This window comes from Micromys minutus (assembly GCF_963924665.1).
Source record: "Micromys minutus genome assembly, chromosome: 7".
Lineage (NCBI taxonomy): Eukaryota > Metazoa > Chordata > Mammalia > Rodentia > Muridae > Micromys > Micromys minutus.
In genome coordinates, this window is record NC_137976.1 from 55,319,023 (window position 1) to 55,332,996 (window position 13,974).

General features: G+C 43.2%; 1 protein-coding gene across 1 annotated transcript; it reads right to left on the minus strand.

The window, feature by feature from the left end:
• Nucleotides 1-341: 341 nt before the first annotated feature.
• COX17 (cytochrome c oxidase copper chaperone COX17) lies at nucleotides 342-5,612 on the minus strand. Its single transcript, XM_080918992.1, has 3 exons — nucleotides 5,407-5,612; nucleotides 3,264-3,350; nucleotides 342-471 (listed from the first exon to the last, which is right to left on the minus strand). Exons 1-2 carry the CDS (start codon nucleotides 5,511-5,513, stop codon nucleotides 3,266-3,268), a joined length of 192 nt encoding a protein of 63 aa, XP_080775118.1. The 5' UTR covers nucleotides 5,514-5,612; the 3' UTR covers nucleotides 342-471; nucleotides 3,264-3,265.
• Nucleotides 5,613-13,974: the final 8,362 nt, after the last annotated feature.

A 13,974-nucleotide genomic window follows, 5' to 3' on the forward strand; every position in this document is an offset into this window, starting at 1 on the left:
GAGAAAGGAGAGGGATAAGGCAGAGAGAACGAAAACATCCCCTCAAACTTGCAACCCCCCTGCCTCTGCCGCCTGTGTTCTGGGATGACAGACTATGACGTCATTCATTTTGAACAGGTAAAAGATGTTCATTACAACTTCAACAGACCTAAGTATGGATATTTCCAGGCTGAAAGAGGAATCTGCTTCTCCTAACATAACTGTTCTAATCCCCATGATGTCCCAATGCTGAGCAAGAGGAAGTCATGGCAGAGCTGCGACTCTGCTCACGTGGAGAAGGAAACGGAACCAGAAGTGACATGGCATGTGAGGAGCACAAAAGGACACAGCGAAGGCGTTGACCATTTTCTCTCCTTTGGTTTTTTAATAAATTATAAATACTTTATCCACTTATCAAAGTTCATCAAAGAACTTCCAAAATATTTAATCTTCTTCATTCTTCAGGGACTATTCATTCACAAAGTAGGCCACCTACAGAAGAGATTTGATTTTAGAAAGGCAGAGTTCAGATATCAAACTGGACCTAGGAATTTACGGACGTACAGCCATCAGAAATAAATGCTTCACTGAAATATTAAGTAATTGTCACAATTGTTCTAAACCAGTCAAAACTCCAGCTTAGCTTAACTGAAGACCCCCTGAAACTGTTGGTTGCAATGTCTGACCTTTAAGAGATTTTGGTGAGGCACTGTGTCTTTATAGACATTAAGTAAAGAGGGCTATAAGTCTGCTCTTTCAAGAACTGGTCCACATTAAGGGTAGAGGGAAGGTCAGTTCAGTGGGAAGCTCCTTCTTGACCAGAGGGCAAGCGTCAGGACAGTGCTGCTGGCCCAGTCTCAGTGTGCCAGGCTCCTCACCATGACACCCCCACCCTAGTCCCTATGCAAGAAGATGGAGAAAACCATTGAGAAGATGATGGTCACTCAGGCAGCCAATTCCTAAGACTAATTCAAGAACTTCCGAAACCTGTTCCCCTTGTTTGATTTAGTTCCCTTTGGTTTAGACAGAAAAATAGCCTTACCAAGACACAGACACCTACATTCCCCTTTTTTTTCTAATAAGCTTGAAGGAAAACAATTCAGTTCAGCAAAGGTACAGGCAGGAAACAGAAGGAGAAATGGCGCTAGCCTGTTCCCACAGCCAGCAGCACCTGTACTCAGGAACTGCACGTATCAGAGCAGCTAGGTGTGAAGGGGACTCAGACTCTGGTTCTTCTCTGGGTGGAGAGTCCCCGGCAAGTGGGGCTGTCTGTTGCCTTTGGGCATTTTATAGGGTCTTAATAAATGTTTTGTCTTGTTTCTTACATTATCTTGAGATACTTTTGTAAATTATGTATAAAAGTGGCTCATTTAAACATTCAGATTGAAAGTTCACATAAACAAACAAAAACTAGCATAACCATTACTCCATATTGATTTTAGCAGATTTCCCATGTTTCTTTAGAACCATACAGGCAGGAAGAGCCACTCACTTCCTGATATTTCTAATTAGGTGATGAATTTGTTGTCTACTTTGTCAGTAAAAAAAGTTCTAAGATTGAAAAAACTATCTAGACTCACTTCCATGATACCTACGTTTTTTTTAGTTTCGGGTCTCTGCCCTTGCTACGATTAAATCCTTGGGTATTTTATATTTAGCATGCTCACTAGTCTTTCCTCGGTGTTAGCAGATTTATATTAAGGACTTGAAAATCATCTGCAAGCTTGAGTCAACAGGGAGGCAGGGCTTGTGAATTTTGGAGAATGTTGCTTTGGTGTTTCTGAGGCTTGGAAAACACTGTTGGACCGAGTACCAGAGAGAAGGTGACACTTAATGTCCTATCTCTTTGAGCCGAGTACAATTAAGATCTATTTTACTTGTGAAGAATGTCAACATCTATGAAGGTTTTGGGATTAAAGGACTTTTATGATCATTGCTGGAGCAACCCATGTTAGTGGGGCTTTTCCTCTCAAGAGGCTCTTGGAGAATATGGTCTTCTAGTCTTAGAGCTATGAAGACAGTTGTGTGGGAGGGAGTTTCCTACAGTCGGAGGCAAGGCTTTGAGGGAGCTGCTCCCACGTACTCCAGCAGAAGATCTTTTCAATTAGCATTCATTATACGTTTTAGGATTGAAGATTAAGGTAGTGTGCAGTCCTAAAAATAACCAATGCAGTATCACTAAGTGTCAAGGGTAACACAGGTCGCCTCTGGTTTGGAGGATGAAAAGCTCACCACGACTAGAAAGAGCTCAGACCGTTGCAGAAAGCCACACACAAAAAAGGAGCTGGGTCTGAGCCTTTAAGTATTCTTCTCCTCCAGCAGGCTTATCAGGTAGGGCGGGCTACTATCTCCTTCCTGCGCCTCAAACACAACAGCCAGCGGGCCATGTGAAATTCCAGAGAGGTGGAAGAGAAAGAAACCAGCTCTCCACTACTATGAGACTGCCATGTGGCCTTGGTAACTCTCAATGGTCGCTAAGTTAGGAGTGCCAGTGAGGTTCGGAACTGCAAGCAGCGCAGGCACCGTGCTGGCCCAGTGGCTGAGGCTCTAGTTCTCATCCTGCTGAGCCAGGATGAGACAGGGCTGCAACAGTGGCTACCATACTGGAGAATGTGGCCACAGGACACCTGGGAAGGCCTACTGGGTACGGCTGCAACAGTGACAGGGAAGAGTACACTTTACATGTGGCACTGAGGAAAAGGCCTGTCTAACAAGCCTTTAAACCAGCATCTGGAAAGAAGTACTAGTGATCCAAGTTAACACCCGAAGCAAGAGATTCCAACCAGAAGTCATGGACTGTGGTCCTGTTACACACATCCCTCTTGACACTGATAGTTACATTCAAAGTTATTCAAAAACTGGTCTGAGGTGTTAGTTTTATTAGAACAATGCCTGTTTGTTTTTTTTTAAACTTCCATTTTCACTGGAAAAAAGTAACACTTTCTACTGCAGACCCATATTAGAAATAAGAAACAAAGAATATTTTCCATGTAGTTGCTTCCGCTTGGAAAACAGTGTACATGAACAGCCATGCTTCTCCCTGACTAGAACGTAACTCTAAAGGCTCTTGTCAAACCAGCTCTCAAAAGCTTTACACTCTGTCTTAGATCTACTCGGTGCCTCAAATTGTTGGCACCAAACTGTTACAACCCCATTCCAGAGACTGAGAAGTTATTTTTAAGCTGCTACTTAAACATGCTAGATTAACCAGGTAAGCTACCTTGAGGAGAAGTCCCTAACTCTGCAAGGCCACACTCAAGCTTGAGGAAATACAGTTCACTCACCGTCAGATCTTAAACCCCAGGGCTCTCATGCACTCCTTGTGGGCCTCAATGAGATGTCCACAGTGCTCTTCTCCCTTCTCAATGATGCTATAAAACAGAAGACAAGCAGATTCATGGGGAATGTGTGACGGGGAGACAGTGTGTGTGCAGAACGTAGCTGGAGTTACAAACAAAACTCTACTATAGCAAACAGCTCAGCATCTTCGCCTTCTGTATTTGCTCTTCAGGTGGTTCTGTTCCCACAAACGTGTTCCACAGGGCTAAGGTTTTGAAGTCTGTTTTTGTTGTTGTTTGGGGAAGGTTCTAATTAGATGAAATAATTATGTATAGCAAATGATGCCTTTAGTCTATACCCAAGGAATAATAAATTTCTTTATAATGAAATAAACCGAATATTTACATAAAATGATGAGAAAAAAAGAGTTTAACTTCTGGGCCTACTATCACACAGGAATTAACTTTCTATTTCTCCTTTCCCCTTATGTTTGAACACTGAAGCCTACTTTTAATCACTGAACACTGAACAACATGGACATCAAAAAAGACCTGGTAGCCATGAGCTCCCAAAAATGAAGGTTGAGGGACTTTGATGATAAAATCCACAGAGCAATCACAAGAGCCAGAATGTGCTGACACTTGCCTGTATTCACGTCTGGGAAGCTAAGGCAGGAGACTCCAAAGTAGGAGGCCAGCTTGGGTTAAAAGTTAAGACCCTGTCTCTCAAAGAGTGTGGAAATAGGTTCTCCTATTAAAATCCATATCAGTAGATTAGAAGACTGGGTGGGACAGTGGGTTCCGTATAACAGCTAGCTTTCACTTCCCACTTACACTCACTGCTAAACCTCACAGAAATGCTGGACTCACTTCACACACACATGAGGCAGACTTGCTTTGTTATGTACCTTGCATAAGGGCACCAAGTTGGAGGATCAGGATTCAAAGCCTGCCTGTACTTCTAAGCTCTGAATCCTGAGCCACACACTTCCCAGAGTTTCCTTAAGCAGGTGCGACCATTTCAGGAACCTTGGTATCAGACCAATCTTTAAATTCTCCATTTACATTATGGCTTGAAAAGTATCGATAATGAAATAACTGTATACACTTTAATTATCTTACTACACCAACAAATACTTTCTGTTTTGTGTGTAGTTTTTTGTTTTTTTGGTTTTTTTTTTGTTTTTGTTTTTTTTTTTTTTTTTTTTTTTTGAGATATGGCTTCACTCTGATGCTAGACTTAAATAGTTTCAGTCTATGAGATTATACTATAAGCATCCATATTTGGTTCTGCAATTATTTTTCTACTTTGATGGGAGAAAAAGACAGAGATGCATATTGACACTATCTAAGAACGCCTGTATCTGCTCCTGAATTGAGGCCACATAAAATTGAGGAGACCAAACAAACCCTTTTGTGACTTGATGATAAAGCAGATACATATTAATGTCACCTGTTCTGTAGACAGGCTGGCTTTTTGCTTGTTTTTATTTTATGTATAGGTGTTTTGCCTGCACGTACGCCTGTGCACCATGTGTGTGCAGTGCTTGCAAAAGATACAATAGGGCATAGGATTCTTCTGAGGCTGGAATTACAGAAGATTGTTAACCATCGTGTGAGTGCTGAGAATCAAAGTCACACCCTTTGGAAGGTCAACCAGAGCTTTTTATTCATAGAACCATCTCTGCAGCCCCAGACTTCTAACTTCTGAGAAAGGGTGTTCCTTCAGAAATATAACTTGTGTTCTACTAGTCACGTTCCAGAAAAAAAATTACTAAGGTTACTGAAAAATTTACACCTGGGTTTTAGTAAATCTATCATAGCTGGTGGGATAGTATTGGCTGGTAACAAGTCTCCATATATTTTAAGTGCCTTTAAATCGAGGAGCATCTTTACGTACTTCTATTTATTTGGGCCTTATACCTAAGAAGCCTAAAAGGCATTCCTAACAAGGAATGAAGGACCCGAACCTTGAGGCCAATCTAACCTCTTGCCCTCTCCGTTTGACCCCTAACTGAGACCGAGAGGGCGGGTTCAGGGAGCAGAGAGGACAGGGAAAAACTATGGGTCCCGAAACTCCAGAGTGCCAGAGAGCAGAGCGGAGCCAAGCTGCGGAAGCCCGGACTTCCCTCCCCGGCTGCGCACTGACCACGCATCGCGCGCCTTCTTGGTCTCCGGGCAGGCACAGCAGGGCTTCAGAGGCTTCTTCTCCTGAGCCTCGGGCGGGGCAGGGCTAGCGGCTGCCAGTCCCGGCATCTTTCCAGCCGAAAGCAACTACGAGCGCACACGCGCAAACCTCCCAAACTCAGACCAACCTGAGCTGTCTGTATTCACTTCCGCAGTCAAGCGAAAGAAGACAGGAAGCCCCTCCTCTCCGGGCGGAAGCGAGTCTAAGAAGCGCGTGCGCAAGAGAAGTGTTCCGAGTCTCGCTCCAAGGGCGTGGCTTCAGCGCAGGCTCAAAGGTTAAAAGGTCATCCAGAGTGTGTGTTTTGTTTGTTTTTGAGATTGTAATTTAATTGCAACATTTCCCCTTTCCCTTTCCTTTCTACAAACCCTCAGCTATACATACCGGTTCCCCACTATCCTTTAAACTCATGGCCTTTCCCTCCCTAATTGTTATTGCGTGCATATACATATATTCCTATATAACCCGTTCAGTCCAGTATAATGCTACCTGTATTCATATTTTCAGGGATGACCTTTTGGTACTGGACAACCAGTAGCAGATCCAGGTTCTGCCCTGAGGCATTTTATGATCTTTCTTCCTGTCCTTCCCACTTAATGTGTGTTCTGTAAAGGCATGACAAAGGCCCTCTGCCTCCTATTTCTCTCCACATAGATGCTAAATATTCAGCTAATATATCGTGACACATTAGTCATGAAAGAAGATATGAAGTGATTTTTTTTATCTAGTTTCAACTGTGATGGGCTGTCTCTCTGTCTCTGTCTCTCGTGTGTGTGTGTGTGTGTGTGTGTGTGTGTGTGTGTGTTGGATAAGTAAATGAAATGGTAACTAATACTGAAAGTCTAACTAGAGCTCCATTGCTTCAAATCAGCCATTCTAACTGTAAAGAAGTTCACTGAGATGTACAGCATTTATCATCTGCCACATATTTGAGGTGCCTCCTTAAACTAGCTGTGAATTAGTCAGGAAAAAAAGGTGGTTTGTTTGTTTGTCCGTTTATATGAGTACACTGTAACTTTCAGACACACCAGAAGAAGGCATTGATCTCATTACAGATGGTTGTGAGCCACCACGTGGATCCTGGTGTGGGGAGCCAAATGCGGACGCCATTACAAGATGGCGCTGGCTTCCTCACGGTTTGAGGTAAACAACTCCATATACAGTAATGCTCTTGTCAGCTAAGGCGCTGCACCCTGCTCATGCGCAGTACATAACCTATCTCCGGCCAATCCCGAGGCCTCTGGTGTCAGCAGACTGGTGACAACCAATCATGGCAAGCCTGTATGCGCTTCTCCCTATATAAGCAGACAGCTAGGGTAGTTCGGGCCCCTCGCTTCCTGCTCTCCCCTCCAATCAAGAGGCTCCCACAATAAAGCGTGATCTGAGAAGAATCCTCTGGTGGTGGTCGTCTTTCCTCGCTGGTCAAGGAGCGCGCTGCATGCTGGGAACTGAACTCAGGACCTTTGGAAGAGCAGTCAGTGCTCTTAACCACTGAGCCATCTCTCCAGCCTCCAAAAGTTGCTTTAATTTTAATACAAGTAGATTTATAGACAAAGTTTCTAGCCTAAGCTGGCCTTGAATGCTCTGTGGATGACCTTGAACTGATTATTAAATATTGGAATTACAAGTGTGTACCATCCATACCCAGTACATAAGAACTTCCTGCATGCTAGGCAAACAGTCTACAAACTTAATTACAAGCCCTCAGCTCCTAAACTGTTTATATTATAAATAGTCACTACACCAGTTAGTAGAATTAAACATACCTTTCCCTGGAATTTTTCAGCATCATAGCTTACATGTAGAGTGCTGAATGTGAGAGTCATTTAATCTTCACAGCATTGCGGTTCAAAAATGTATATAATTTGTTCAGAGCCACACAGCTCATGAGGTGCCTCCTCTCCCAGTGTCCTGTCTACTATCCTGTGCAATGCATCCAAAAGCAAAGTAACTTTCATTTTAAAACCACTAACCTGTATTTACTGGTACAACTGCATTTTCGTGTAGAGCAAATGAACAACAACAACAAAAAAAAAAAAAAAAAAAAAAAAAGGAGAGAATTGGAAAATGTAAGGAGTTGTGAGGACCAGTTTGATATAAATTATAGGCCAGGTGGAGGAGGAGGAGGAAGAGGAGAAGGAGGAGGAAGAGACTGGAATGATTTTGCAAGAAAAAAAAAAAAAAAAAACTGATAAGTTTTTCTCCCATTTTTCCCTTTATGAAAGAAAGTTTCTGGCACGAACCACATATAGCCCCCTTCTGTATGCGATCTCACATCTTTATGAACATTAGGTAAATCCTGTAGAATGTATGAGCAGACTCTCTCCCTCACCTCCCCAAGTTCCAACCAAGCAAAAGACTGAGAAGATCATCAAATAGCATCTGAGGCTATGGCTGAGATTTTCTTACCTTTCTGTGACCTGTGTACTTAATGTTTTGACTACCATATTTGGGAAGTGTCTTGATTTATTTATTTATTTTTTACAATAAAGCTACATGGGAGTTTCATATCACTATATTGGAATGTGAAATTTAGGGTAGCATGGAATTGTTCCCAGATCATAATCACACATATTTGTTCCCGAAATAAACTGTCTCTTATCTCGTGTGTGTGTGTGTGTGTGTGTGTGTGTGTGTGTATGTGTGTGTGTGTGTGAATGCGTGTGTGTAATTGGTACTGATTACAACAGTCTCCCATGTGACATCCTTACTAGTGGCAGGCCATAGGGAAAGGACCCTCTTGCCTCTTGCTTCCTATAACTAAATGTTTCTGAGACTGTAACAAACCCTTGGCTGTCTCTTGTGCACCACGACCTACAAAAGATCTTCTTTGGGATAAAATAGTCTGCTCATGAACGAAATAAAGAGCAATCTGGGAAGGACGAAACAAACACATTCCCAGCACGTGGGAGGCCAAAGCAGAGAGAAAGAAAGAGTTTACGGTCAGCCTGCGTCTCAGAGCAAGGTCCTGTCTAAAAACAAACACATGCTTATACAGTGAGATGGTTTATTTTATATTAAGTGAAAATTAAGAGTACAAAACATATGTAATTATTGTTTCCCATTTAACCCCAGGAAAAACATTAATATCCTATAGTTAGATATGAAGTTGAAGGGCTTGTGAGATAGTTTAGTGGGTAAAGATTCTAGTCACTAAGCCTGATGACCTGAATTCTATCCCAGGACTCAGATGGTTGAGTTAACAACTGTATACATATTCTGTTGTGTATATACACTCACACACCCAAAACTTTAAAACTCAAAAATAGGTAATACACAGAAACTAATAAAAGATAAGAGTAGTAATAAATTTAATACCTTTGATATCCAGTTGTTACTCCTCAATTTTTATTTTAACTAGCAATTTTTACTCTTTTTACCTCTAAGAATTTTGTGGCTAAGGCTACTAAATTAACAGGCAACAAGCTTGAAATAATGGCTTGGGTAGAGTTTGATGGCATCAAATAGCAGTTCTCTGAGTGACATCTAACTCACTACCACAACAAACAACTAAGGAATTACTTTGTAACATTCTTCAGTGATACAGCTATGCGGTCCTGTGCTGAGCCATACAGTGGGTGACGTCACCAAGGGCAGGTGGGTGGTTGCTGCTCATGCAGAAGGAGTGACACCACATGTTTCTAGAGAATTACAAGGCTTAAATTCTCATCAATCTATTTAATAGCTAGCTTCTGTCCTGCTTGCAGAACTAAGTAATTTTACATAGTATTTGCATGTCTGCCTCTGAATTTAAGAAAAGAAAAAGCTTTACTATTCCCTAGGGAAATGTGTGTGTGTGTGTGTGTGTGTGTGTACATATATGTGATGTATATATATGGAAATATATACATATATATGATACACACATACATATATTACTTACACACACACACACACACATATATATATGAAGAGATTAGTCATTCTCTCTCTCAATGATCCCCCATGAGAACAGAACAAGAAGGCAGCCATTTGCCAGCCATGAAACCCTCTAGCCCTTACCAGGAACAAAACTGACCTGCACCTTCCTTGTGTTAGGCATTCCATATCCGTTGTGAGAAATGAGTATTGGTTGTTTAGGCTATATGCAGTCTGATGGCAGCAAACATTTGTTACCTGGTAGTTTCCATAGGTCAGAGGTCTCGGCATAGTGGAAAGGTTTACCAGATTGCAGATAAAACTGCTAACAATTGTTGATTTACCCGAGGTTCCAGTGGTGGTGACTATGTTCTTAGTCTCACTCCAGTTATCGAAGAATTCAGTTTCCTGCTGTTGTACTGGTGAGACCTTGGGCTTCTTGCTAATTATCAGTGGGAGACCTCCCCAGCTCCTAGAAACCATCTGCAAGTTTCTTGCAATGTGGGGTTCCCCAACATGGCGACTTGTTTCCTCAAAATCACCTATGAAAAGAGAGCAAAATATGTATTAAAGTCTCTGTTAAAGAGTCACTCACATAACCACGTACTTCCCACCATGGTTTGCCGAGTCTTTTGGCTAACACAGGTCCTAACACTGAAGGAGTCGGAATCATATCAGACTCTGAAGCATGTTCCACTCAAACATCCAGCCCAGGATAGATATGAAGGCATCCCAGTCTGAACTTGTTTAAAACATTGAATTTTAAAAATGTTTGATTAGCATCGAGTGTGTGATGGGGGAATGGTATGGGATGTCAGGGGACAACTTTGTGGAGTTGGTTCTCTCCTTCTACTTTTTTATGAATTCTGGGAATCACACTCAAAATCTCAGGCTTGCTTGTCTCCGGTGGCAAGTGCCTTTGCCTCCAGAGGACCCAACATTGAGGCTTTTTGGTACAAAACAAAAACACAAATGAACAAACTCAGACCTCGATTGTGAGGTACTACTCTTGGTTTCCTCAAGTAGCCTTTTCCCCAGCATCTTTTGGGGGGAATCCATCCATTCCCTAACCTCCTCTTCCTAGCCCCGCTTCTTCCCTGGCCAGCATTTCCTCCTTCTCTTGACTACTCCCTTCCAGTAACCCGTCCTCAGGTCGCCCCACACCTTGCCTCTTCATTAGGCCAAGTTTGTCCACCGTGCGTCCCTACATCCACTCTGCCACTCCTTCCTGCCTCTTCAAACTGCCCCTCCCGGCCCTTCCCTTCCCCCTGCCCTTTCACTTCCCTGCCCAGCCTCCCGAAACTCGCCCCGCCCCTTATCCCTGCGTGCGTCTGCGGTTGCCATAGCTACGGCGTACACAGCTACTAAGCCTCCCAGAGCTGGTTTTTGTGCTGGCGGGAGGAAAAAGGCAGCACCATGAGCCAGACAGTGACCATCCAGGAGCCCAGGACCAACAATCAGGGGATTCCGTACCAGTGTAGAGATTTGTCGAGGGCCAAGGGCAGATTCGCCACTCGAATGTACGATTTCCTGTACGGTAAGGACTGCCCACTCCTCCCGGGGGCTAATGTGACCTGGTAGGAGTATGGTGTGCTAAAAACTAGCTCTGGGACAAACCCTTTGGATCCGGACTGCATAACTGGGAGCCCATAGTCCCATCACGCAGTGGGCCGCGCGCTCTGCAGCGCTTTGGAAGCCACAGGTGTGCTCAGCTTCTCCAAGTACCAGACGGGGGCCACCCCCTCCCCCCATTATTTATCTTCCTGAAACCTAGTCTGGTTTCATTCATTCAGGTGCATGTTCATAAAAGTGTGTGCAGTGGTTTGCAGAGCTGGAGAGGCATGCAACGTGCCCACATTCAAACACACGTGTCCAGTAAAAATGATTTTCCTGCCCCCAGGTTCTGACAAATCCAAATTTGGTGTTCTGGGGTAAAGAGGTTCCAGCTTGTTTCATGTTTGTTCTCAGTGGTCTTCTTGTTCCTCCTCCTCCTCCTCCAACCTTTTATTAATCAAAACATTGCTGATAAACTCAGTGCACTGGGTCTCTTAGGACCAATTAAACTCCAGTTTATGTCACGCCCCGATTTTCCATTTGTGACCTATTTCTCCAGACCTTAAGTTCTGGTTCACATATGTCTGTCATCCTCTTGAGCCCATTACAGAACCATACACAACATTATGTTCAAAAGTGTTAACTAGATTACTGGATTTACCCCAAGTGCAACCGTTTAAGCATGATGCTTTCCTTTTCTGATTTTTGCCCTCTGTAGAATCAGGCTGTCACCTGAACTTAGCATTATTTTCAGCCTTATGTATTTCCTTTGGATCTCCAGACTCTTCTGAAGTCACGTTTCCTTGGATTGGGCTGTGTGATTACTAATTGCATGCTCTCTTAGGGTTTCTATCGCTGGGACAAAACACCATGGCCAAAAAGCAAGTTGGGAAGGAAAGGGTTTATTCAGCTTACACTTCTACATTACTGTTCATCACCAGAGGAAGTCAGGACAGGAACTCACACAGGCTGGAACCTGGAGGCAGGAGCTAACTCGGAACCCTTGGACAGTGCTGCTTACTGGCTTACTCTCTATGACTTGCTCAGCCTGCTTTCTTGTAGAACCCAGGACCAGCAGCTCAGGGATGGCACCACCCACCATGGGCTGGGCCCTCACCCATTAATCCCTAATCGAGAAAAGGCCTCACATCTGGATCTGACATGGAGGCATTTTTCTCAACGGATGCTCCCTCCTCTAATGACTCTTAACTTGTGTCAAGTAGACACACAAAACCAGCCAGTAATACTTCTGTCTTGGGGGCTTATTGCAGTGAAAAGACACCATGACCAGGGCAACCCTTATAAAGGAAAACATTTCACGGAGGCTGCCGTACGGTTTCAGAGGTTTAGTCCATCATCGTCATGGTAGGAAGTGTAGCAGCACACAGTGACCCACCTCCCCAGCACTGCTGAATTTGTTCTTTCAACTGGAAATAGGTATAGTGCTTATATATAAGAGTCCTCGTCTTGAAGTATCTTTTTAGGTGACTCAGGTCACAAAATAAGTTCATTCATAGGAAAAGAAGGAATATTTAGGGTCACATGACAGGCTTCTTGTTTGTGTTCCAATTCCATAAGCTGACTTGGAGTTCACAGGAAAGAAACACATCTAACACATCGGTGAATGGAAGGAGGTAACAGGACCATTACAGTTAGGCAATGTCTAAACCTTGCTCTCCAGTTAAGAAATTGCAAGCCAGGCACACTGCCACTTGCTTCTAGTTTCTTCCTCAGAAGGCAGAGGCCGGAAGGTCTGCATTCAGGAGTTCAAGGCTAGCCTGGTAAACATAGGAGAGAGGCCAGTAAGATAGCTCAGTAGCATTTAAGGGCCTGATGACCTGGGTTTCCTCCCCAGAACGTACTCGATGCTAGGAGAGAACTGGCTCCTGCAGGTTGTCCTTCGGCATCTGCACGTGAACAGTGGCAGATGAACAAATGCAAAACAAATCATTTTTTAAAATTGTGCAACACCATGGAACAGAGCTGGTGGGGGTAACCAATCAATATCTGATTTGATTGAAAGCTCACTCCCTGAGTTGGAATCTATCCCCACCACGGCTCAGGTGGCCAAGAACCTGAGACTAGATAGGCTTTTGACATAAGGGACAATAAAATACTACTGTTCCGCTAGAGGAATGTAGCAATAATGACCCCTAATGACGTTCTGCTATACTCATGGATCAGTGTCTTGCTCAGCCATCATCAGAGGAGCTTCCTCCTGCCGTAGATGGGAACGAAGATGCCCACAACTGAACAGTGCACAGACAATGAGCGACCTTGAAACAATCAGTCCTAAATGGCATCTCCATCAAATCCTTCTCCTCAGGGCTCGGGGAACCTGCAGAAGAGTAGGCAGAGAGATCGTAAAAGCCAGAGGGGATGCGAGACACCAAGGAAACCAGGTCAATGCCAATATGAAGTCTCAGAGACCGTGGCAGCATGCACAGGTCTAAGCCGGATGGGGTCCCAGTGCTGAGAGAGGGAAGGGACATCAGCCCTATCCCTATCCCAGAAACCATCTCCAGTTGGTAACCACTCACAAAGGAAAAAGTAGTTGTCTCCAACTGAGGCTCCATGCCCAGCAGTAGATGGCCAACCCAAAGTGAACTCCATGGTATCTTTGAAGGTTCTTTGCTGCATAATGCTTCATCAGGGATAGATGTATTTATTTATTTATTTATTTATTCATTCACTTATTTATTTATTTATTTATTTATTTATTTATTTATTTATCCATCCATCCATTCATTCATTCATTCATTCATTTTTATCTTACAGATCTTTTGCATATATGTTATGGTTTCCATTTTTGTGTTTTTAATGGGATTTCTGTGAACGTCAATCTTGTGCCTCTGTGTTTTCCTCCTTTGAGTCTTTTTCTTGTTTCTTTTGTCTTACCCCAGTCTGCTCCATTTTTATCTTATTTTTAGATACCTGTTTATTTTCTGAAGAGAGAGAGGCATATATTTGAGTGAGAGGGAAGGAGAAAAAGACCTAGAGGGGTTTGGAGAGTGAAAGCTAATTGGAATATATTGTATAAAATTCTATTTTCAGTTTATGGATTGGTTTAAGTTATTCTGATTTTTTTTTTTATATTTTAGATTGACTTATGTATATGAG

Coding starts and splice junctions, on each gene's coding strand:
- COX17 (XM_080918992.1), bottom strand. CDS start 5,513: ATGCCGGGACTGGCAGCCGCTAGCCCTGCCCCGCCCGAGGCTCAGGAG. Junction 3,351..5,406: donor AAGAAGGCGCGCGATGCGTG/GTCAGTGCGCAG, acceptor TCTGTTTTATAG/CATCATTGAGAAGGGAGAAG.